Source organism: Ammospiza nelsoni, chromosome 6 (genome assembly GCF_027579445.1).
Source record: "Ammospiza nelsoni isolate bAmmNel1 chromosome 6, bAmmNel1.pri, whole genome shotgun sequence".
NCBI classification, from domain to species: Eukaryota; Metazoa; Chordata; class Aves; order Passeriformes; family Passerellidae; genus Ammospiza; species Ammospiza nelsoni.
Window position 1 is genome coordinate 59,398,169 of NC_080638.1, and position 25,023 is coordinate 59,423,191.

At 43.9% G+C, this 25,023-nt stretch overlaps 1 protein-coding gene across 1 annotated transcript; it reads left to right on the forward strand.

The window, feature by feature from the left end:
- Positions 1-5,121: 5,121 nt before the first annotated feature.
- DHRS7 (dehydrogenase/reductase 7) lies at positions 5,122-24,902 on the forward strand. The gene is made up of 7 exons (XM_059474311.1): positions 5,122-5,341; positions 10,893-11,045; positions 16,873-16,979; positions 17,276-17,515; positions 22,449-22,571; positions 23,967-24,182; positions 24,694-24,902. The coding sequence occupies exons 1-7, from the start codon at positions 5,206-5,208 to the stop codon at positions 24,727-24,729; spliced, it is 1,011 nt and encodes a 336-aa protein (XP_059330294.1). The 5' UTR covers positions 5,122-5,205; the 3' UTR covers positions 24,730-24,902.
- Positions 24,903-25,023: the final 121 nt, after the last annotated feature.

Sequence of the window (25,023 nt, forward strand, 5' to 3'; positions counted from 1 at the left end):
CAAAGAAATTGCATCACAGCACTGTGGAAAATACTCACACCCATGCTGTCACAGTATTATTAGCAGGGCTGGCAGCAAGTCTTGTGAGGCCCACCTTGTGAACATTCCAAAAGGAAGCGCTTTGCCCATAAATCTGTGCAAATGTACTCATTTTATAGAATCACAGAATGGTTTGGGTTGGAAGGGACCTGAATGACCATCTCATTTCAACCCTCTGCCATGGGCAGGGACACCTTCCACCAGACCAGGCAGGTCCAACCTGGCCTGGAATACTTGTAAAGCAGGGGTACCCACAGTTCCTCTGTGCAACCTCATCATCCTCAAGGAAGGATTTCTTAATATTTAATGTTGCCCTGCCCTCTTTCAGTTTAAAACTGTTTCCCCTTGTCCTGACACTACATCTTTTGTAACCTTTGTGTTTCTTAGAAGTCCATTTATGTATTAACAGGCCACAATAAGTTCTCCATGGAGCCTTCTCTCCTTCCAGATGAGCAACTGCAATTCCCTCAGCCTTTTGCCACAGCCCACTGACCATTTTAATGGCCCTCCTCCAACAGGTCCACACCTTATTTGTGGTCCCAGAAATCCATAGCAGTACACAGATCTTCAATCTCCCCAGTGCAGAGTAGAGGTAGAAAATGTGAGCTGCAAGATCATATTGCTGGGTCATATCCAATTTTTCACTCATCAGTATGCCCAAGTCTTTCTCTGCAGGACAGCTCTCCATCCCTCAGTTTTACTTCTGCACAAAGTCTCCTCAACACTGCACAGCTGAAGGACAAAAAAATGTAGAAAGAGCAATCCAATCAAATCTATATTTCTGCCATATTGCTTTAGAGAGAGAAGGCAGCTTATCTTGCTTTTATTTACACTAAGTGTGTCAATACAATTTGTGTAACTCTTGAGAATAAGGCTCATTATCACATTATGTGCTGAGTTTAATTGACCTGTTGTCTGCTGCCACCGACACAGCAGGGGAACTTCAATGGGGCTCACCCAGGGTTTGGGGCAAGACTGTGACCTCCCACACCAGTAACTGTGATTTTGTTTTCAGGGCCTTGCACTCCAGCTCTACATTGGCTCTTGCACTTCCCAGCTGGAGTTAAGCACGTTGTGCAGAGATCAGAATGTGTTTGCTGAACTCCAAAGTGCCGTCTGCATCAGCCATGGGGCAAAGTGCAGCAGAGCTGTCACTCCTGCTGCTGATGTCAGGTTCACTTTGGTTGACTTTTAAAAGCTGTTAGCAGTGATGGCCTCTGCAGAAAGTGAAAATTAGCTTCTCATATAGAAACTAAGTTCAGGCATTATAAGGAGAAAATTTTTTTTGGTCTTCTTTGGAAACGAAGATGTTGATCAAATCCAAGTGCTCCATTATGATGTGATCCTTTCAGATTCATAGAATAGACTTGAATAGAAAATTCCTTAAAAATTTTCCCAACAATTCCTTAAGAATTCTCCCAACTTAGCATGGGAGACTTCCAGGGATGGAGCAGCCACAGCTTCTCTGAGTAACTTTAAGATGTACTTGCCTCTCATTAAGATAATACTAACGAGATGAGTGTACTTACTTTTTATAAGTTGTAAAACAGCGAGAATGGACATTACCTTGTAAAGGGTGTTTTAAATTTTCTAAGTGCTCTCCTTCTGAAGCTCAGGTTGACACCAAGCAGGAACTTCATGCTTGTTTCAGGTCAGGACATAAAATGTCAACTGATGGAGACTGTGCAAGTGTACAATGCACAAAACCTCCCTGATTTAACCTTTCTTTTAAACAAGAGAAATATATTTTACTCAGCTTTGTTGTAAAAGAAGGGTTGAAGCACAGAGTTAACACAATAAATTCTCACCACAAACTAATCACAAGATGCTGGAACTTCAGGACAAGATGCTTGTGAATTTCTCCTACTCATATTTTCTGTGCTCAGCCCCAGCTGCTGCATTCCTGTGTCTTTGGGGACATCTGGGAAAACCCTCACTGGGAATGCACTATGCAGCTGCAGTTTACACCTTTTCCAGCTTTATACTGCCTGTTTGGGTGTGTTGTGGCACAGAGCTCCACAATTGTGTGTGCACCCCTGCATGTAGCACAAGTAGGAAACGAGACCCAGAAAACAGTTTAATTACTTGCTATTTATTTATATTATTTGTATTTTCTATGACATTAAGATTCTATTACACCGTGCATTGCATTAACACAAGATAAATAGTTCTCAACTCAGTAAAACAGGAGAAAACAGAGGAATATAAAGAATAGCTGTTACCTGTAACTGTGTAACTGTGAACATTCATAGTTCTGTGACTTCCTTTATAACCTTCAGAGGCCTGTTTCTATTCTGAACTACCACAACCATTTAATTTACAGTTATTAGTTTGGACATGGTTGATGACTGGGGTTATTTACAGAAACAAAGTATGTTGATGGTGTATTTTTATTTTCTGTCATATTTCCCTTGTCATATGAATTAGGTTTGGACTGATTTGCTGAAAAATCAGTAGGAGCCCAAAGGTTCAAAGGTAGACCATGGCTGTGTTTTGCCTCAAAAAGCTGTAATGCAAATTTTATGCTAATTCAGGAGGTGATTCATGAAATCTTTGCTCACTGGTGGAGCTGGAACAGACTGAGCAGCTGCGTGTGGTGAAGAGCCATCCTGTGCTGCATCTGCTGACAGACCAGGGGCCTGAGCCTGTGAGATTTTGGGAACAGGATGTAAGTCCTGTCCTACAGAAGCTCTGCATGCATTTGTGTCATATCTGGTGAGGAGCCAGGAATTACTGTGGGTTACTCTTTTCACAGAATCATAGAACAGTTTGGGTTGAAAGACACCTCACAGATCATCTTGTTCCAACCCTGCTGCCATGGGCAGGGACAGCTTCCACTCTCCCAGGTTGCTCCAAGCCCCATCCAAGCTGGCCTGGAACACTGGAATGGGGCAGCCACAGCTGCTCTGGGCACCCTGTGCCAGGGTCTCACCACCCTCACAAAGAAGAATTTCTTCCTAGTACCAAATCCAAACCTACCCTCCTATAGTTTAAGGCCATTCTTGCTTGTCCTATCACTGCATGTCCTTGTAAAAAGTCCCACTCCAGCCTCTTTTTTGCATCTGTACCTCCTCTTGTGAAATACTTTGGTACATTAAAGCAGTAAGAACAGTGTTTTTCACCTCTGCACATAACCACAAATGTGTCATTAAGAAATGGCTTAACAAATCTGTCATTAAGAACTGTAGATGAGTGATGTGATGACCAGAAGTGCTGCAGTCCCTGGTGTTTTTAGTACCTGGGGGTATCCACCACCAGGAATTTTGGAGCCCAAGGTCTGAAACATTGGCCAGAGTGGGTACATGTGAGAACTGGGTTTGCATTCCCAGGTGGGGAAGCAGGAGGCATGTCCAAGGGCAGCATTCCTGCAGGAACCTGGCTGGGGGAGGATGTGACCTGTTGTCCTAGGTTGACTAGATGATGCTTTTATCCCAAATTGTCTTGTTCTGTTGATGCTGAATAATAAGTTTTGCATCTTTAAGGCTTGTTCCAGAGAGTGAAGGGGGGAGAAAAGAAGCTGCAGTTTGTTTTCAGACACTGCACTCACTCCTCCATATCCCTGCTCCTGGGCTGTTGTCTGCGGATGGACAGACATCAGGACAGAGCTCTCCTTTGTTTTAGTTAGTTTTAGCTAGCTGAGGCAAAGAAGTTCCCCAAACTGTGGTGGTTTTTTTCCTTTTCTTTAGGCCTGTTTAAACCTTCTCTAAACTAAACACCCAAAAGAGCACCAGCAACTCACACCTGTAGCCCACTGGGCCGGGCCTGAGCTGCAGTGTCTCCAGCACTGAAAAGACTGATAAGAAACTGAGTAAGCTGAGCTGCAACCCAGAAAAGAAACTTTCTGAGTTTGTCATTTCTTTTAGAGCAACAAAAATTTTATTGTTTAATAAACAAGTTTTTTTCCCACTTTTCTAAAAAAAAAATAAATTTTCTCCTAGACCAGTTAAGGAAAGAAACCAATTAAATCTACTTTCCTGTGAAAAATGCCAATCACTTGTTTTTAAAATTTTAAAATTTTAACAGTAGTAAAATGGTTATAAAAATAGTAATACAATTAGAGTAATAATAATTTGGACAATTTGAATTAGGACAATATGAGACAATAGAGACAAAGAGTTACAGACGGTCCGGGTACCTTTTTCTGGGCAGCACAAGCCCGAAAAAGGACCCACGTTAACAAAGATTAACCCTTAAAAGCAACAGCCTGTTGCATATTCATAGACCTCATACGTGATGCATAAATTCCATTCAAACACAGGATTCTGTCTGGTCTTCCTCAACTTCTTCCTCTGAATCCTGACAGCGCCTTCGAGCTGGGAAGAAGTTTGTTTCTTCTGATAAGAGGGCAATAAATTCTTTTTCTCTGAAAGATTTAGGTGTCCTGTGGGCTGCTATTTCGCTGCGAGTCCTTTCTTTAAATTAAAGTATCCTACATAGCATAGTTTCTATTTTAACATTTTTTATAACCTAAAGCTTTATTTAACACACTATTTAAGAGAATTAATACAGCGTTACTTTCTAACACAACACATATAATATTCATTTTAATATTTGTAAAAAGCCAATCATAAAATACATGCATTTTCACATTTCCTAAAAAAAAACCCTTTAAAAAGTTCTCTCCAAAATTTACCCTAAACCAAAACAAATACACCTGGGGCTGGGGGGTCACAGGGGCTGGGGGTGACTGCAGCTGGACTGGAAGCCCTCGGAGAGCTCCAGAGGGAAAAGGAATCGCCGGTGTCTCATAGGCACAGCCAGGAGGCAAACGGGACACTGCTTTTTGTTCTGGGAGCAGCGTTTGCTCTCCGCACACCGAGGCCAAGCCCTGGACGCGGTCCCGCTGCCCGGGACGTGCGGTGGGCAGCGGGGAAAGGTCGGGCAGCCCTGAGGGCACGGCCAGCAGGGGAAACAAAGCGCTCCGCTCCCAGAACGCGACCTTCACCCCCGGCGGCTCGCTCGGCCTGTGCCGCTCAGAGCCCCCGCTTATCGCCGCAGCCTCGGGCCCGCCGGGGAGCGACCGCGGAAGGAAGGGAGGGAGGGAGGGACGGGGGTGGAAGGGAGGGAGGGAGGCGGGAAGGCGGGGAGGAGGCCGGCGCTGGCTGCGGGCAGCGGGGCGGCTCCCGATAAAGGGGCGCCGTGAGGGTGGGCCGCGGTGCCGTGGCCATGGCCTGGGGGTGCGCGCTGTGCCTGGCGCTGGCCGGAGGGGCGCTCCTGGCGCTGCTGGTGCAGCTGGTGCGATGGCTGAGGGCCGACGGGGACCTCACGCTGCTCTGGGCCGAGAGGTGGGGGAAGAAGCCAGGTAATGTCACCCACCAGGGCACCGTGAGGGGAGAGGGGCGCGCTCGGTAAAGGGGGTGGCGGGGAGCACAGCGGTGCTGGTAGCATCGGCTGTCCCGTCGGGTGTCCATAAACATAAGCATGCCATAAGCATACCCCAAAAGTGTACTTTACCTGCCCTTTACCTGGGTAAAGTGAGGCAGAGTAGAAGTTTTCTAAGGTAGAAATCCATTCTACATTAGGTAGAATGTATATCTTGAGTGAAGTATGTAGCTTGCTGTGTGGTCTGGCTGCAAAAAGCCTGAGCTCAGAGAAGCTGCTTCAGTGAAAGACAGAGATAAGGAAGGGGGAGACGGAGAGTGATAGACACAGAAACTGCTGTGAGAGCCCGTCAGCCTGACCTAAGAATTCTTTCTGATAAAGAAAAACTAGCGACAAATATCACGCAAAATTCGTAAAAATAAATATGTATGGACCTATTGTGAAAATTGTATGCGTATGTATTTGAGAAGAAGATAAAAAAAGACCTGAAGCTCCCAGAAGTACGCATGTCATTCTAAAGAAGCGATTCCCACGTGTCCAGCGCTGTAATAAACATACCTGCTTTGCAAATTTCACAGATGTTTTGGAGTTTTGTTTATCTCCACAAAACAAAGGTGCGTGGTGCCCCTCGTGCTGGCAAAGAGGCTCCCAAAAAGTCACTTCGGGGAGCGGATCCCAAAAGTCAGTTCAGGAACTACCATGGGTCGGGGCTGAGGGCTGGTTCCTTTGGACCAGAACTGTTTGTTTTGTGCAGTTTCTGGTTCCTTTGGACCAGAGCTGTCAGAGCTGTTTGTTTTGCAGTTTCTGTTTCTTTTGGGCCAGAACTGTTTGTTTGGTGCAGTTTCTGGTTCTTTTGGGCCAGAACTGTTTGTTTGGTGCAGTTTCTGGTTCTTTTGGGCCAGAACTGTTTGTTTTGTGCAGTTTCTGGTTCCTTAGGCCAGAACTGTTTGTTTTGGAGTTTCTGGTTCCTTTGGGCCAGAGCTGTTTGTTTTGTGCAGTTTCTGGTTCTTTTGGGCCAGAGCTGTTTGTTTTGTGCAGTTTCTGGTTCCTTTGGGCCAGAACTGTTTGTTTTGTGCAGTTTCTGGTTCCTTAGGCCAGAACTGTTTGTTTTGCAGTTTCTGGGCAGGTTCCCGGTCCTGGCAGGGCCCCACGGGGCAGCTGAGCACAGGGACGGTGCGGGAGGAAGGCTCGGGAAGGGACAGGGATGCCTGGCTCCTGTGGCCGGGACAAGTGGCTTTGGAGCCTGTTCAGCTGCTGCTCCAGCCTGTTCTGCGATCTCCAAGCTGATATTGCATTCACAGGGCTGTCGGCAGTGAAGCAAACATGAGTATTTTTAGTGCTGGGGCTGACAGGGTTTCCTGTTCCGTGCATTGTGCTCTGATCGGCTCCAGGGAGCGGCCCCGGCAGGCGATGCTGATGGGGACAGTCCCTGCATCTCTGAAAGGTGCTGCCATGGTCACCTGGGGGACAAAAGTTCAATGAAACACTGTCAGATAGACACTTCCAGTTCTTGCTCCAGTTGAACTTTCTATTCTGACTGCCATTCTCCCTATTTCTGGACCTAGAAACCTAGATATCAAAAATCTAGAAATCATAGGGTTTTTTTTGCTTAATAGAGGCTTTTGGTCAGAAAAGGCACAAATTTGAGAATATCCCCCCCTTAGTTTAGCCTGCTGGGGTGATTTGTGGCTGCTGTGGGTGCTTAAGGTGGAGACTGGGGACAGAAGGTGGGATGAGAGGCACTGGAAGAGATCCCATGTGGGAATTGAAATTGAATATCCCACGGGGGAATTGAAATGGGCTGTAGGGTTTAGATAGGGAGAAGGGACTGCATGGAAGGAAGGTGGAACAGGAGTGGTGGAGTGAAGGTTTGAGCTTGGGTCCGTGATTCCTTAGGGGATGGTGCTGCAGGTGAAGTTTGGTGTGAGGAACAGCTGAGAGAAGAGCAGGACAAACTTGAGGCATCCTTGTCTCCTGCTCTCAGCAGAAGTTTCCTACAAGTGTGCATCCTTTTCTGTTCTCCATTAGATGGACAAGCACAAGTAATACAGCTTTAAAAAATACTGCATTTAAACCAGTGAGAACAATCTCTCATAGCTGTTTAGGTGCTCAGCCCAAAGTTTTTATCAATTCCATCAGAACATTCCCTTACTGTAGGAAAACTGCAAAAAAATCTCAGTGTGTGGACTTTGTAAAGAGCATGGAAAGAATCAGGGCAGAGAAGTGAGATAAATCTTGACTAATACAAGATTTATATCACTTCTCTGATTATTTGACTAATACAAACAGAATTGTGGTTTTGTCCTGAATGATCTATATGCAATATGCATCAAGATGCAGGAGCTCTCTCGGGCATACAAAGTGTTATTTGAATATAGCCTTCAGAATAATTGAAGGCCTAGAAACCCTTTAAGTAGTCTAAAAATTCACATGCAAAGACCAGTGTAGTGTAATTTTATGATGGGGTTGTTTAGACATGTAATACACAAGAGAATCAGGCAAAAATTCATCAACATAAGAGGTCAGCTGTGGTTTGGCCACCTCCCCTTTCCCCCCAGCCTCTGTGCTTGTTATTAAGTGAAATATTTAACTGAAATGGTACAATTTAACAAAGCAGGCAGGAAAACAGAAGAGACAAGCATAGTAAAGATGTTTCATTAAATAACTTCTCCCCATATTGTGCATGTAATGTAGGATGCCTAGGTAAATAATGAGTGGACCCCTTAATTTTTAATTAAATGTGTTGTTAGAACCATCACTCTTGCAGTCATTATTTTGTGTTATCACTCCAATAATATTATTATGGGTGTTGAAGTTCTTGGAGATGGAAGTATTTAGCAGAAATTATCTCCTGTGCTTCTTGTGCTACAAATTATAATTACAAAGAAAGGCCTTAATATAGGTAAGACTGATTCCAATCCAGTGATTCAATTCTATAGGGAAATTTGACTTTTGGATGTGTTCATTGGCAGGTGCTGGATTGCTTCCCATGCTCTGAATATGTGTGTGGTCAGGAGAGAAGGATTTTTAGGTGCTGGATGCCTTTCCTTCTGTGTTGTGTTTTTCTGAGTGCACAGAAGTCACCCTAAACCCTGTGCTTTTCACAGGCAGCTTAATATTATCAAGCTAAGGGGGAACCTTCCATGTATGAAAGCCCTGCTCTTAAGTTTAGGAATAAGGGTGTGATTCTTTAGGGCTCTGGGGTAGATGTTCTGTTTTAAACTTCCCCACTTCTAATAATTTTCCTGAAAGTAATGACATGGCCACCTTGTGCTATAAGAGCTATGAAAAGTTGGAAAAAACTCTAAGGAGAACCACAAAGCAATTTTTGGGTTACTTTTAGTGCTAGTGAGTTCAGCCTCTTATTTGTTATGCCTTGTAGCACAGTAGTTAATGGTTAGGAATGGCATAATCTGCTTTTATTTTTTAATTTGGCATGGTTAATTTTTAAACTTATTTCCAGCAACAACAGGACATTTATTCTGGAGCAAAGTTGATGGTTTGCTGCTTGTCCTGCACCACCAGCATTTGAGGTTTCCCATTGTGTTAACTCTCAGCAGCTCTGGGGAATTGGTGGGAAAACTCTCCTTATCTCAGTTACTTATTCTGTTCACAGAACAAGATCCTGAATAACTGCTGAGAAGCTGCCCAAGACAGGTTGGGAACAGGGAAACTAAGTGGTAGGAGGAGGAAGCCCATTTGTTTTCTGTAGCAAGAGGAATGAGTGTGGTAAGCAGGGCTGAAATTACATTCATGTGTTGTTTTGAAGTTACGTTTGTGTTGTTTTGTTTGTGTAGTGTTTGTCTGCCTGGGTTTTCAGAAAAAAAAATGTTGTAGCAGAGGCAAACTCACAAGTTTGTGTTTAATTCAATAAATTGGGAATGTGTTGGAATAAAACTGTAGGGAAAGGGTGTGAATAAGCTTTACAGACAGCAGCCATTTGTTCTAATGATGAACACAGTGGATATTTCTGCAACTTCAACAGAATCTCTTTCCACATCCCTAGTTCATAACCTTACAATACATCTCTCCCTTGGGAAGTGGCTCCTGTTGCTGTTGTTAGTGTTTTTAGAAACAAGAAACTCCAAACAACCCCAAGCCACAAAAGCCTGGGTTTAGGAGGGATTTTTTTTGGCTGAAATGCAGTCAGCTTAAGAAAAGACAAATAATTCTTACTGCCAGCCCCACAAAGTCAAGCTGAGCTCTGACAGTCAGTCTTGAGTGCTCACTGCTTTTGTCTGAAGGGTTTTGGTGCTGGTCTCTTTGTGGGATTTGTGCCATTAGGACTCCAAAAGTAGAAATTTGAAACACAGTGTGGTGTAGAGAGAACCAGGAGCTGATTGCTGGTGAGAGCAGGAAGTAAAAGCAATCTCAGCCACAGTGGAAAAAGAGTATTTTTTCTAAATTAAATTAGTGGTTAAATTTCAGTGAGCTGATAAAAGCTACTCTGAGCCTTTACAGAATGGAACTGGCTTTAAGTCCCAGAAACTGCATTTGGCTCTGATGTTTGAATTATGCCTTGAAGTCTTTCTTGGTTGGCTAGATGTTGGAATGCACAAACTTGAGAAACAGAGGGAAGAGCTCCTGTCAGCAGAGCTCTGAGTGAGTCAGATTTTCCCCAAGACTGATATTCACTGTGGCTGGTCTTGAGGAACACATACACAGGTCAGGCAATGATTCCTTCTGCAAAGTGCTCTGACATTTGTGATCTTTCATCCCTAAATCAAGTTCTGGAATTAACTGAGTGGTTTTTCACCCATCTGTGGAATTGGATGATTTTGGATATATGCTTGGAAAGCAGAAGCTTTTCCCAGTGCCCAGGTGTACCATGGAGTGGGGATGGTTGTGGACAAGTGGGAACAGGCATTTTCAGCAGAGCTGTAAACAGAGCAGGATGCTCTTAATTTTACTGCAGGTTAAAAAAGCATGTCAGGGCAGGAGCTGGGGAATCCACGTGTGAATTGATACCTTGGGAACTCTGTGTATGTGCCCTGGCCCGTGCAGGAGCTAACCTGCATCAGATGCTAAACAAAGAGGATAGAAACCCATTTTTTGTGATTAGCTGTCTTTCTGTTCAGAGAATTTTACTCAGTCAGCAATTACCCTGGAACATTTTTTGGGATGAAACATTATTTGGAAAGACTTGCTTAGGCTTTTGTTTGTAGTTGCAGTACAGTAACTGTTTCCTGTCAATTCCAAGAATTTTCTCTCCCCTTTTCCTCTGAAACTGTTTTTGATGAGGTTAGTGGACCTGTTATGTGTGGACGGGCTGCAGAAATGCAATCAGATTCCTTCCCTCAGGTAAATAACCCATGTTTATTCAGATCAGCCTTTGAACAAAGTTCAGATGGCAACAGAACAACTATGAACAATTTCACAACTGCATGTGACTAGAAGAAGTCCGGATTTTGTAATACCATCCAAAATGAGCATATTTCTTAAAAACAGCACCAGATTCCACCCCTGCAGTGAGTTAGCTGCTTATCCTGGCATTGGCAATGTGTGAACTGCTGTCTTGGTTCTTTTGCTAGAACATGAACTGCGTGGCAAGGTTGTCTGGGTGACAGGAGCCTCGAGTGGCATTGGAGAAGAGCTGTCCTACCAGCTGGCAAAGCTGGGAGCCCTGCTTGCCATCTCTGCCAGGAGGGAGGATGAGCTGCAGAGAGTGAAAAAGAAATGCCTTCGTAAGTACAACTTGGCACTCCATGCCAGCAGTTCCACCCTGGCTGGGCTGGAATTGCCACAGGAACACTAACCCACATATCACCAGAATAAATTTAATGAGGAAATTCAACTTCATACAGACCTGGTACCTTCTTTTTGTAGAGTGAGAAGCCTTTGTATAGATATGCATTTCAACTTCCTACATAAGCCACTGTTACCTAAAAATCTCATTATCGGTTGGAAGTGCTCTTGTTCATGTTCACAGGGGTCCCAGGTTGAGGGAAGAGACAAGGGTTTGACTTCATGTTTCTGAAGGCTTGATTTATTATTTTATGATATATATTACATTACAACTATACTAAAAGAATAGCAGAAAGAATTTCCTCAGAAGGCTGGCTAAGAATAGAATAGCAAAGAATGATAACAAAGGCCTGTGTCTCACACTCTCTGTCCAAACCAGCTGACTGTGATTGGCCATTAATTAGAAACAACCAACATGGGCCAATCACAGATGCACCTGTTGCATTCCACAGCAGCAGATAACCATTGTTTACATTTTGTTCCTGAGGCCTCCCAGCTTTTCAGGAGGAAAAATCCTAAGGAAAGGATTTTTCATAAAAGATGTCTGCGACACTCTTGTAAGATACTAGATTAAGAAATGCAATAAATACTGTGGGGAATGGAGGAAACAATCCCAGGGGTATCATCCTGTAAAGAACCAAACCACCTAGCTTCTTGCAGCTAAGAAATATTCTTTCTTCAGGTTTGTGGACATTACAGGCAGAGAGAAAACTGACTTTGCTCTTTGGAAAAGACTAATAAAAATGTTCAGAAAAAGTTGTTCTAAAAATGTGGAAGAAGGAGGATCTTCTGCAATCAAGAGGAAAAAATATGGAGCAAAATTTTTAACTATTCCAGTTATCTTCCAGTTAGCTTTCATATGCCTGATGACTCAGTGGTCTGGCTTCACTCTTCCTGTTTCTCTTTTTCCCTCCTGTTTTCTGGCTTGGCAGCAAGAGGAATAGGCAGTTAATTCACACTGATAGATAGATCAGTGAACATGATTAACATGATGCATTTTTTCAGACTATTTATCCTCTATAGCTCAGGATGGAATATTTTATGTGGAATGTGTTATCACACCAAGAGTTCAGTCTTAGCAATGTTGACAGAATGTCCACAGTCTACTTGGAATGTGTGCTAGAGAATAATCAGATGTTTTTCTTGGATTAGCACCTAGACATGTCTAGAAAGCTGAAAGTTGCAGCAGCCTACTCAGAAAAGCTTTCAAGGAACTTTCAAAAATGCACAACTCCTTTTATCCTGGTTTTATTTTCTGAGGGCTCCAAAAAGCAGTCACCTAAAGAGTCTGATATTTAAAAAGAGGCAGGGGACATGTGATGACAGTGCGGTGAAGTGGCAATTGTGACAAAATGCCAGTGCTGTGTGATGCAATGGTCAGCAGAAATCTGCAACACCGTTTGCGTCCGTGGCTGTTTGTTGTGATTGCAAAATTGATGACACGAGACAGGCTGGCAGCAGCTGCAATCCTGGATGGGCACTTTCAGGAAATACCTGTGGGATGTGCTAAGGAATATTCAGAAATATGATTTCAATTCATGTGGGCCAAGAGCATTGATTTATCTGAGATGATTTCTGTTGCCCTGATTTTTTAAAGTTTTTCTAAGCCTTCTGATGTTTACATTCTTGTAACGAACTTTCTCACACACTTTATGTAAATAACTTATTGTTTTGTTAAATAACTTTTTTTTTTGTTGAATAACTTATTGTTTTGTACTCTCTTATGGAGAAGGAGAAATTCAAGACACTGTTTGTCCAGTGTCATTGGAGAGGTGGCACTCTCACTTTTGGAAATCTATAAATGTTGGAGTCAGAAATTAAAAGTGCTCTTTTTACCTTTGAGAGCTGTGTGTGTGCATAGTGTTATTTTGTGTCCTACAGTGACAGATTTCTGCCTCTGCCAACTTCCACTGTCCCTCTGAATGTCTGAGCTGTGCCATGCACATCCTTGGAATTCTTATGTAGCCCTGTGCTTTGCAAATGTTTGCTCATGAACTTTGCTTTAACTGAAGGTCTGATTAGTAGGAGTTTTGGAAACTCTTCAGTGACACAGGAACATAACCAGGGCAGGAGGTGAGAGGACAAGGGGGAGTGGCTTTAAACTGACAGAAACCAGGTTTGGATTATATATTTGGTATAAATTTTTGCTTTTGAGGCTGGTGAGGTCCTGGGACAGGTTACCCAGAGTAGCTGTGGCTGTGCCATCCCTGGAAGCATCCAAGGCCAGGATGGATGAGTCTTTGAGCAACCTGGTCTGGTGGAAGGTGTCCCTCCATGGCAGGGGTTTAGAATGAGGTGACATTTAAGGTCCCTTCCAACCTAAACTGTTCTATGATAGTTCATGTTTTCTACAGCCAGCTTCTATGTCCTGTCCTAGGTGTGAAAATCTGCATTTAATTTGTTGAGCTTTATGAGGTTTGTCAGACTGTCTTTAGAAGTTGTTAAGGTGCCTCTGCATGGCAGTCCAGCCCTGCAGCGGGACTGCTCCTCTGAACTTGATGTTAAATCAAAATTTTATGAAAATCTGTGGTTTTTTTCCCATCATCTGGGTCATTAATGAAGATATTCAAACATATTGATCATGGAGGGATGGTGCAGCTGATCACAAAAAGCAGCTGAGTTGGTCAGGCAGTATATGGTCATGCTCAAGCATGTGTGGTGGCTTTTCCTTGTCCTCCACTTCCTTGGAAACTGCTTTCAGGAGGAATTGCCACATCATTTTCCCAAAGACTGAGGTTAGGCTTTGTGACATTTGTTTTCTTGCTGTCCCTGGGGAGAAGAAAATTCCAAAAGGGAATGAAATTGGTCAGCTTTAGTAAATCACAGATGCATATTTTGCCCTGCTTGTAGGTGCATTTTGTCCCTAATTTGTCTGACTCTGGTAGTGTTTCTTTCCCCAGAGTGTAGCCTCAGGAGACCTGAGAGGAGATCTTGCCAGTGAAGACTGGGGCAAAGAAGGCATTGAGTACCTCAGGTTTTTCTGTGCATTTCATCATTTCTTCCTCACCATCCCTGTCCAGCAGTGAGCTCACCCTGTCTTTGGCCTCCCTTTGGTTGCTGCTGCACCTGAGAAGCCTTTGCTGCCTTTCACATTCCTCAGCTCCAGTGGAAATTTCACTTTCAGCTCCACCTGGGTGCTGATCTCCCTGATTCCATCTCTGCATGCTTGTCCATGTGCTCGCTGGGTGACCTGTGCCTGCTTCCACCTGCATGTTTTCTCTTGGCAGCTGAGTGCAGGACTGTCCTGTGAGGTTTGAGTGGGGTGGATGGAGCCTGAGCAGCAATGTGCAACACCAGTGTGAGTTTGGCTGATTTATGGGGCATAACTGGAGCTCCTGTGCTGCAACACATCTGCTGAACACTGCAGCAACTGAGCTGTGTCAGGAAGAAGCACATAGATCTTGTTCAAAGTTTAGTGACACCACACTGTGGTACAGGTTTGTGCATTCTACACTGCTTAAAAAGCTAAGGGAGAGAGGGAGAGGTAATCCCTGTTGAGTCATGCATATGCCAATTCAACACTTCACTGCACTTGGACAGGAGGGAGAGAAAACAACTTGTATAACTCATTCAGCTCCTGCAAGAGGCTTCTGTATTTCCCCCAACCACTCTTTCTCTTTCTTTTCTTGAAAATGTTGGAGGCTGTTTTTTCTCAAAAACCTTAAAAAGAAAAAAAAAGTATGAGGGGATGTTTCTCTGCTTGGCAAAGGTCAAATATGATTTAATTATGGCTAGGCCAAATGAGTGACAGACAACCTATAAGTTCAAGAATTATACAGTAATTGAGGTTGAAATGGATCCCAGGAGGTCACATTGATCAGCCTCTGCTGAGAGCTCAACCTCTGTGGAAGGGCATTTATAAAAGGGAGAAAGAAAAGAAAGAAGAGAAAATGCAGAAAAGCTGGAAAATACTACTCTGAGCTATAATGTTTATCATGTTATGAGAAACTGCTACCTGGGATTAACATGTATTGAAAAGAGTTGTTGATCTGAAATCCAAGCAATGAACTTCAAACTAAGGTCTCCCACCTGGGACCAAGTGTTTTTTCTGGATATCATAATTGTTCCCTTAAAAACCTCACTTTGGTAGCAGGGTAGACAAAAGGGGCAGTGGGATATTAGGGTTTGTAGGTAAGAGCAATGAGGAGCACCATTCTGGCAGTGCAGAAATTGGGACCCGTATGTGCCTTCTGCACCAGGCACAGGGCTGGTCACAGACAGAAAATAATGGGATAGTGAATGGGAGAAGGGGTTCAGAAAGGGGTAACAGGAATGTTTGGTTTTTGTAAAAGCTGTCTGAGGAGTGCCTGAAGCAAGGACCCCTCACCCTAGAAAAGAACTGAGAAAGCTGCTGGAGATGCAGAGTTTGAATGTGGAAATCCTGTACAAGGTTTCTGGTTTAAAGTTTCCTGATGTCAAACGTTTCTAACATCTTATAAAAGAGCACTTCCTTCCTTACCAGCAGCCTGTGCCTCTTGCTCTGCTCTTTCCTTTCTCCCCTGTGTAGCTTTCATAGCTGGGCTGGCCCTGTGGTCTTGTTAACCCATGGCAGAAACATCCACACCCCAACAGGTACCAGCTGTGCAAATCTGCTTCAGGCAGCACAGGCAGAGGTGTGCCCCTGAGAGGGCAGCTTAAACTACATTTTACTGCTGTATTTCTGGAAGAAATGGAGGAGAAAATGCACATGGAGCAGCTGGAGGGAGCAATAAATGGAAACACTGCCAGCACTAAACCAGACAGTTTGGTTTATTATTTATTTATTTAACCAGTGGCTTAAATACTAATGACCTTTGAACAGAGGCAACTCGTGGGTTTAAGTAACCTCTTTATTTCTATATCACTGTTAAGACAAAGTTCAACTTGCTCTATATTTGCAAGCAGTAGTGATTAAAAAGTCAAAGCCTGGGGCTCTCAGGAGAGGGCAGCTGCTTAAAGGGGAGCAACCACACCTAGATGTGGCTAGGAATCCATTCAGGGACAAAATAGCACTAACAAACTAATAAAAATAATGTAAAAATTCTTGTTAGATGTAGATTTAAAAAAGCTTGAAATAATGATTTTGTTTTTGTGAGTCATCTGCCCCAAAACCCCAGGGTAAGAAATCACTGCTCAAGAAATGCCTTCTATGGAAAAGGTCAGTTGTTCTGAAGAGACAGTGGGGGAAAACGTGACAAAAAGGCTGGAACTTAATGGCAGCTGACTTTTATTTCAGGGCATGGATATGTTAAAAGCTGTCAGTTAAACAAAAGTCTTTTATCTCCTCCCAAAAAATCCCCAAAATTCAGCTTCTATAGACTTTGCCTCATAGCTGCTCTGCTGTATGTTGTGTTTTGGGTGTGAATTGTACAAGTCCTGTTGTCAGGAATAAACATGCTTGACCTGTTGACATCCAAGCAAAGTGTCAGGGCTCCCAATGTGATTCTGAATCCCTCAGTGAAAAGTTTCAGCTGGATTTTACTCCTAACTACTGCAATTTATTTGAAGAAGTGAAACTTCTGTATTGTGCTGCAAAGCCCATTTATAAAGTCAGGCTTTTCACATACAAAAACATAGTGAGAAAAACACTTGGTAGGAACAGATTAAAAATAGATTCTGTGTGGGGGTCAAAATGAAAACAAAGCAAGCATTTTATTTCCAACTTGATGTTATGGCTTCTCGATGTTGTCTTTGTGAAAATGTGGTGTTTAAAAGCATGTTATGTTTCCCACAGTTCTGACTTTGGGAATCTTATCAGCTCCCATTCCCTTTATGGTTGTTTTTTAGAGATTAGCAGCCTGAGTGACAATGATATCCTCGTTCTGCGTCTCGACCTGACTGACAGATCCTCTCATGAAGCTGCAACCAACAGTGTGCTCAAGCACTTTGGCAAGGTAAGGTGTGCTTCTGGGGTTGAACTTTTATTTCTTTGTCTCCTAGACCTGCATTTATGCTCATATTTCTCTGTATGACAAATTCAGAAGTGTCTACACCTTCCTTCAGCTTCAGTATTAAACTTGCCAAAATGTACCCGCATTTTTATCCCTTCTGTTGCTTGCTTCTGGTTTTCATCAACAAACAAATAATCATGGGTCCTTCCCAAGGGCTAAACTGAACTGAATTGCCTGAGGAAGCACAAATATTAAAGGGAATTGTGTTTATATTAATTTATCTTTTCATCTCTCTGAAGATTGATGTTCTGGTCAACAATGGTGGGCGCTCGCAGCGCTCCTTGTTCGTGGACACCAACCTGGATGTCTACAATGCCATCATTGAGCTCAACTACCTGGGCACCATCTCCCTGACAAAGTATGTCCTGAACCACATGATCCAGAGGAAGAAGGGGAAGATTGTCACTGTCAGCAGTGTGATGGGCATCATGGGAGCCCCTCTTGCCACTGGCTACTGTGCCAGCAAGCATGCCCTGCAGGTGAGTTCCAGGCTGGAAGTTAATCAAGTTAATTAAGAGGATCAGTGCCAGTGCTGCAGCACAGGGCTTTGTTCTGTGCAGAAAACAGAAGTTCTCACCTGAAATTTCACACAGCATGTGCAACATTCTCTGGTATTGGAAGTCCTTTAGAATTAATTTGCTCTGAAATGTGAAATAGCTCCCACTGTAGATTTTTTTCCCTGACTGGAATGGAAGTGGCAGCTTGGTTGGTTCTAATCACTACATGGTTAAATTGGAGTATGAAACACAAAGCCTCTGGCCTTCAGATGAGGGAATACCTCTAGGAGAGCATTATTCTGTTCCATATAGAGCCCTAAAGTTCTCAATTCTTTAAGGGAGAGTCACTGGTGAGAGTTTTACAACTTGAGGAGATTTTTAGGACAGGGAAATGAGAACAGTGAGTGGTAAGGCAGCTTGCTCAGAGAAATGAGAGCTCCTGATCCATCTGGGAGCAGCTGAATGACTTTTCCCAAGAGTTGTGTCTTTCTGTGGTGTGAAGAAGTGGCAGCTCCCAGTGCCATAGGAAGTTACCTTCTGCCTGACACTTAGCACTCAACACTGCCTGGAAAAAATTTTTGAAATTTTCTACCCACTGGGGTAGAAAAACATAAAAGAGGAGTTCAGAAAAGTTTCTGCCTGTATCATTGAGGAATCTCTTGCTTAACTAGTAAATTTGTTTGGGTATGTTTGTCTTTCACCACTGTTTGGCCTCCTGCTAATGTACATTTTGACCTCAGTAAAACAAACTTCAGCTGTGCTCAGTGGTGTTTTAAAAACTGGCATCTTCTTACACCCTGCTGCATTTCAGCATGTGAACAGAACAAACAACTGCTTAAGCCAAGGGATCAATATCTTTTTGACAATTTGACCAGCAACAACAAAAATGTAACAAATGGCTGACACTGCAAAGCCTCTTGAAAATATAAGATATAGAATATGGTGACAGATCTCTGCTAAAATTTTTTTTTCAGTTAGTGATGGGGAGAGATTTGTTGCTTTTCACTGGAGTGGCAATGCTGGAATTGCCATTACAGGCCAGCTTTTGGGTTAAGCCTGGTAGATTAAAATTAGAAGAATGCAATGAGCAGAAGCCTGACTTCCCTTCATGCTCCTTTATTTATTAGATGTTCTTTCAGTTGAATTATCTCTGGGTGTGGTGCAGCTGGGCTAAGCATGGCTAATTAATTGCAGAGCACAAGGAATTCACATGTTGCTTTAAAAATACTCAGGATTCTCAATCTCATGTTAAGATTGAGAGCGCAGACAAAACTTTAAAGAGATAGTTTACTAAAATTAATTAAAATAAGCTGACTGAACTGCTTCTATCTTTATTAGCTTCTACCTCTGCTCAATAACTAGGCCAGACTCCAAACCTCCTTTCTTATTTCTTTCCCAGTAAGTCTAGAAAGACTAATTGCAGGTGTTGAAACAGGACTTGCAGTATTGGTTTGGGAAATACTCTGCCTGAGAGTCTTTGATCAGTCTGGAGTTACAGCTAGATGAAGCCAAAGGAATTTTGAAGCCCCCAAAAATAAGAAAAAACTTTTTTGAAAGAACAAACTTCACCAGGGCAGTTCAGATAAAGGAATTCTGTAGGAATGGCAGCCCTCCTTAGCCCTGTAGCCCTTTTCTGGTGGTGACCAAAAAGAAATAGAGACTAGAAAAAGGGAGGGGAAAAATAAGCCAAAGCAAAAAGTGGTGCTTTTCCTGTTCAGGTGTTCCAGCATGGATCCACCTGTCCTGGATTCTAAGATCTTCTTGAAGGCTGTGTCTTGGCCACCAGTTATTAAATATGTGAGCCCATATGACATGGATTTGTCTGTTGTGATTTTTGGCTTGTTTTGGTATTTATTTTTTTTAATTCATGCCTTGAAGTCTGTCACAACTGATACACTTAATGCTGCAAACTTAATTACAGCTATTTTTCAAAAAGTCCTTCCTTTTACTTCATTTGGTTTTGTTTTTTTTTTTTTTTTCTTGTTGTTTTTTTTTCTTGTGATTTTTTTCCTTGTATTTTTTCTTGCTTTTTTTGTTTTATTTTTTTCCTTGTTTTTTTTTTTTTTTTGGTTTTTTGTGTTTTTTTTTTTTTTGTTTTTGTTTTTTTGTTTTTTGTGGGTTTTTTTTGTGTTTTTTGGGGTTTAAAAAATTCCTTTAAATGGCAGTTGTAGGAGGAAGGAAGGAAGGAATTCTGCCTGGAATTAGAATCTGTCCTTGAAACAATCATGCTTTGATTGATGCCAACTGGAATTCTTCATAACAATGTTCTACTGTGAAATTACCCTTTATTCCAGTGCTGTAAGAGCATGAGTCAGGCCCACAGGAGTCTGCATGTGCCTGCTGCAGTTTCCCTCCTGGAGGGATGATGCTCATGGAGCTCATGTGCCATTCCCCCAGCTGTAATTCATCTGCTTGGTGGCATGGATCAGGAATGGTGGCCTTCAGAATGTTCCTTCATCAGGAACTTGTCTCAGCACATGGACTGACAGCAGCAGCTCCTCTCTGGTCACTCTTTTTAGTGGAATTCCTTCAGTCTGGGCTTGGTGCAAACACTCAGGTTCTTCCTCCTCTTGCACTGGAGTTCCTTTACTGCTCCCAAATCTGGGTCTGTCCCTGCCTGAATTTCAATAAGAGGAAGCCCTTATGTTTTCTTGCTGAGGAATTTAAAGCTTCTCTTCTGGGGGGAAGCAGAAGAATTTCATATCAGCTATCTTTGAATATCAAGGATAAGTGCTGGAATTAGAAAACATGGCCCCAGAGGGGACTGAGTCTGTGTGAGATTCTGGTTTTCAGGATGCCCTTGGCAGTGTCCCTCAGCCAGGATTTAGGGTGGGTGAGTGTCCTGGCCCTCCTGTGCTGCTGGTGAAGGCTGTGCCACTTGTCTGGGGTAAAACCTTGGAGCTGCAAGGATGGAAGGATGTGAGACAGCTGCAGAGCAGGACCAGGAGCTCAGGAGCTCACTGGCATCTCTGGCTACTTGCATTTCATGTTTACTACTTGTTGGCTACTTTTTTTTTTCATGTTCAAAGGAATCAGCTTGGCTCTGCCAGTGCCCTGGAGCTGCCTGATGCTGCTGTGTGCCCCTGTGTGACTGCTCAGGTACCCAGTTTTAGGTACAGCTTGGATCCCAGGAGCCTCCCAGCATCTGAGCAGGTGCAGGAGCTTTGTCAAAAATGCTCTTCCACCTCCCTGGCTTCTGGAAGTGAATCTTGAGTGTGTTCCCTTCAGGCAAAATGGGAGCCAGTTCTGTTCCTCACCTCCAGTGGGCAGGGAGTGGTGGGCAAATGTGGCTTTTTAGGTGTGATTTTGTGTATGTGCCTTTTCAGGTGTGATTTAATGTGCCTTTTTAGGTGTGGTTTTGTGTATGTGCCTTTTTAGGTGTGATTTTATCCTCAGCTGCCCTGAGTCCCCACCTGTGTGACAGCACTGCACAACCTGGGGGTTTGGGGATTTTCTGGAAGGCTCAGGGTCCCTCAGGGAAGGAAGGGGATGGGGAAAATGCAGGTTGGGATGTAGGATTAGCCTGGAGTGCTGGATGAAACACAGCCCTGCTTGTGCACATGAGGGTGGGGTAGCCAGGGGAGGGCCTGGAAGTTTAAACCAAAATTGTTGAGTGTCCAGGAGCTGATTCCCACCTGTCCAGGAGCAGATTTCTGGGCACATCAGTTTCCAGTATTAGGATTTAATCCACTCCAGGCTTTGCTGACATGCTGTGAAGATACAGCCCCAGATCTGGAGCCTGTGGGTACTCACAACTTTAAATTCCTGCTCAGTGTTTTAGGGAACTGAACTGCAGAGCCTGCATGGAATCCATAAATTGGAATTAGCCACCATCCCTGGGAAACTGGAGCCCCTGTGCTTGGTCAGAGTGTGCTGTTCCTTGCTCAGGTTTGGTGGCTTGTCCCAGCTGCTGGTTCTGTGTCACCACAGGCCCAAATCTCACTGGGTTTGGCCTCTGTTGATGCTCAGGGAAGAGCTCTGGGGCAGCCAGCCCTCCTCCCAAGCTGGATGGGAGTAGAGTGATAAAATTTTACTACAGTGGGAGAAGTTTATCAGCCTGTGCTCACTCTGTGTCTCTGCTGTGACACAGAATTATGTGTTGGAATAGATACAGGGGGCTGCTGGCAGCCAGGCCAAAGATAAGACATGATGGGGTGTTGGCTAAATCATCCTCCAGAGTGCTTGACCACAGCTTTGGTGCAATGCCCCCCTCTGAACTGGCCATGTTTCCCATAATAGTTGCTGTCATTGCTACAGAGATTGAGAAAACCTTGTATTCTCTTAGTTTAAAGAAAAGTACTCACAATTTTTGTAATTTTGGTTTAAATTGGATACACTGGTAGCATATTCCTGAGCTGAAATAAGATTTGTATCTATGTGACTGCCAATTTCAAACTCTGTAGCAAATTCAGTGCTGCAAATTAACCCCCTTGAAATGTCAGGGTGTATTTTTGACTTTGCTGTGCTGAAAATTGTCATCCTTTTCTTACATAAACCAGTGCCACCTATTTCCTAGAAACTGTGTAAACTCTTTATTGTCACCCCAAACAGCAACTGATCTGCAAAAGGTGATTTCCATGATATTGCAATACTTAGGATTGCTGGCATTTCCAGTGCCCAACATTAGGGCTTGTCCTCAGTACAGGGACAGCAGAATCTGGCTGTAGTTTAGAGAAATTACTGGGTATTTGGTCAGATGGGGATGGATTCTTCCCTGGTTTTTAGATCAATGTCTGTAACTGCTGATAAAATGCTCAATTAGCCATTGAGTGTGAAAAGTCAAAGAAAATAAAAGGAATTGCTTGGAGTGGAATCCTGTTATCTTTACAGTATAAATTTGTATGAAAAGTTGTCATCAGCTAAACCTTGTAGAAAACATGGGAAAGGAAGATTTAAGTATATTTTTGTCTTCTAGGGATTCTTTAATTCTCTGAGGACTGAGCTGACTGACTACCCTGAGATAAGCATTATCCAAATCTGCCCAGGGCCTGTGCAGTCCCAGATCATCCAAAATGTCTTTACTGAGAATCTTGCAAAGGTAAGGGCTCAGTTCTGCTGTGACAAACCCAACTTCTGCCGTGGGGACAGTGATCCTTTGTGGGGTATCTTTGTCTGGTTTTGTCCTCCCTGCAAACACTAACCTCATCTTCTTACCAAGAAATGCTCTGAGTGGTGCAGAACTGTGTATATCTTGTAATTCTTGGGGGTATCAACTGGAAATTGAGTTTGATAATTGATATTCCTTGTCTCTTCCAACACAAACAACCCAAATGTGCTGCACAGCCCCTGTGCTGCAGTTGTGGGGGGAAAGCCAGGGTTTTCTGGCCACAGCTCTGCTGGGGAGTGCTGTCCTTGCACAGGTGGGGTTTTGTTTGCCCTGGTCACGCTGTGCCCTGCTGGGTGATGCTGCTGCTGCTGGCACAGCCCTGGCTCAGCTGACACGAGCTGTGCATTCCTTTCCTGTTAGGGATTGTTCCAGGAGGAAAAGCAAAACCTTCCAACTGCACAATGGCTTTTAGTAAAGGCTGTCTGACAAAGCAGCTGGCAAAAATTGCTACTGTGATACATCAGGCTGTAATCTGCCCTAAATTCAATCGATTTGAAGCTCAGGATGACCCACCAGTGAGGGGGAGGGGATCTCCCATTGTTGAATCGAGTTCTGGAACGATTTTTGTGTTGCAAAACTTCTGACTTGCGTGAAAGAAAAAGTGTACTTTTTGAACAATGGTGAAAGTTGCAAAACACATTCCTCAGATTTCACTGTGGCAGAAGCCCAGGGAGGAGGAGCAAATCTCGACCAGAACTGTTTCTGCCCTGTGAAACAGGAGGACAGATTGCTAGAGTGGCCTGTTATTGCTGAGTGAAATGTGCACAAGTTCACAGGGCTGTGGTTTGTGTTCACTAAATGATAGACAGTGACAAGACAGGCTGATGTCCCTGCTCCAAAGCAGCTGGCTGCTTCTCTCTTGGTTGAGATGGAGAGAACTGGCAGGAATATTTAGGTTTATGGGGAATGTGACCTCACCTACTCACTTGGGTACTTGAGTAACTTGTAGAGTAGTGTGGGTACAGCTGGGACCTGGGGAGTTCCCATTCCTCAGAGCTGCAGATGGGGGAATTTGTTCAACAATCCCCATCAAGTGGAAGCCCTGCTGAAGCAGGACAGAGCTTGGAGATCCATTTTATATTAATCTTTGACCCATCAGTAGAGGCATTAATTAAAAGGGTGCTTTATTTGAGCCAAAGGAAGGTGGAAAGCGTTCCCACACAGAAACCAGAGGATAGTGAGGGATGGGTTCCTCTGCCCCATTCTCTGGGTGAGTTCTTGTGGGGAAACAAGGAGGAATATATCTGTGGCATGGAGCGTGGCCCTTTCCCTCCCTGTCACTCCCAGGGCTGCAGCTGTAACCCCTCCCTGCTCTGTGCCCCCCAGTCCATCGAGAACAGCGGGGACCAGTCCCACAAGATGCCCACGGATCGCTGTGCCCGGCTCACCCTGGTGAGCGTGGCCAACGACGTGAAGGAGGCGTGGATCAGCGACCACCCCTACCTGGCCGTGTGCTACCTGTGGCAGTACGCCCCCACCTGGGCCTGGTGGCTCATGAACAGGATGGGCAAGAGGAGGATCCAGAACTTCAAGAGTGGAATTGTGAGTGTGCACAGCGCCCCTCTGCCCCCTGCTTGCTTGTTGCACTCTGCTGTGGGAATGTTTGTTGGGATTGTGTTGCTCCTCAGTCACACTTAGAGCCATGATGTGCAGGGCAGGATCACTGCTTAAGAGTTTTGGGATGGAAATTGTTGCAGTTTTACATGGTGTGTACATTTATTGACCCCATATGATGTAAATTAAATGCATATATGACAGTAAGAATAGGCTGGAGGAGCTCTTCTGAGAGCAGGGAGAGTGTGACTGAGCCTGTGTCTCACCCAGGGAGCTCAGGGACACATGGAGAGCTGAAGTGCAGCTCCACGAAAGCACCTCAAGTAAATAATCAAGTATAAGAAATGCAAAAGTAAGGGTGGCACATGCAGCTTAAAACTTTGTGCTTTCACACTCTAACTGCCCCTGGTCACAAGCTGTTTCAAAGGAAGTTTTTCAGTCACAGTGTTGTTTTTAACACCGGGTGGGGAAATACTGATTTCATGTCCTCTCCCCCCAGGATGCTGATGCTTCTTACTCAAGGAAGAGGAAGTGAGGACGAGCATGTAAGAAATCCTGCTGTACTTGGGCTGAGGCTGAGAAACTTTTCATGTTGCATGACTGCAAACAACAGCTTTTTTTGGGTTTTGTAATGTCTGTGTCATCCTGTAACTCGACAGATCTACGGAGCTGATGACATACTTGACTAAATAAAAATCTTTCTAAACACACCTGTTTCATGTCAAATTCCCACAGGCTGGATTTTTAAGCTTACAAGGAATGAAACACATGAGAGACTGAGCTGCTGCTCTAACACAGGCAAATACCTGGTGAGCAGCCTAAAATGATA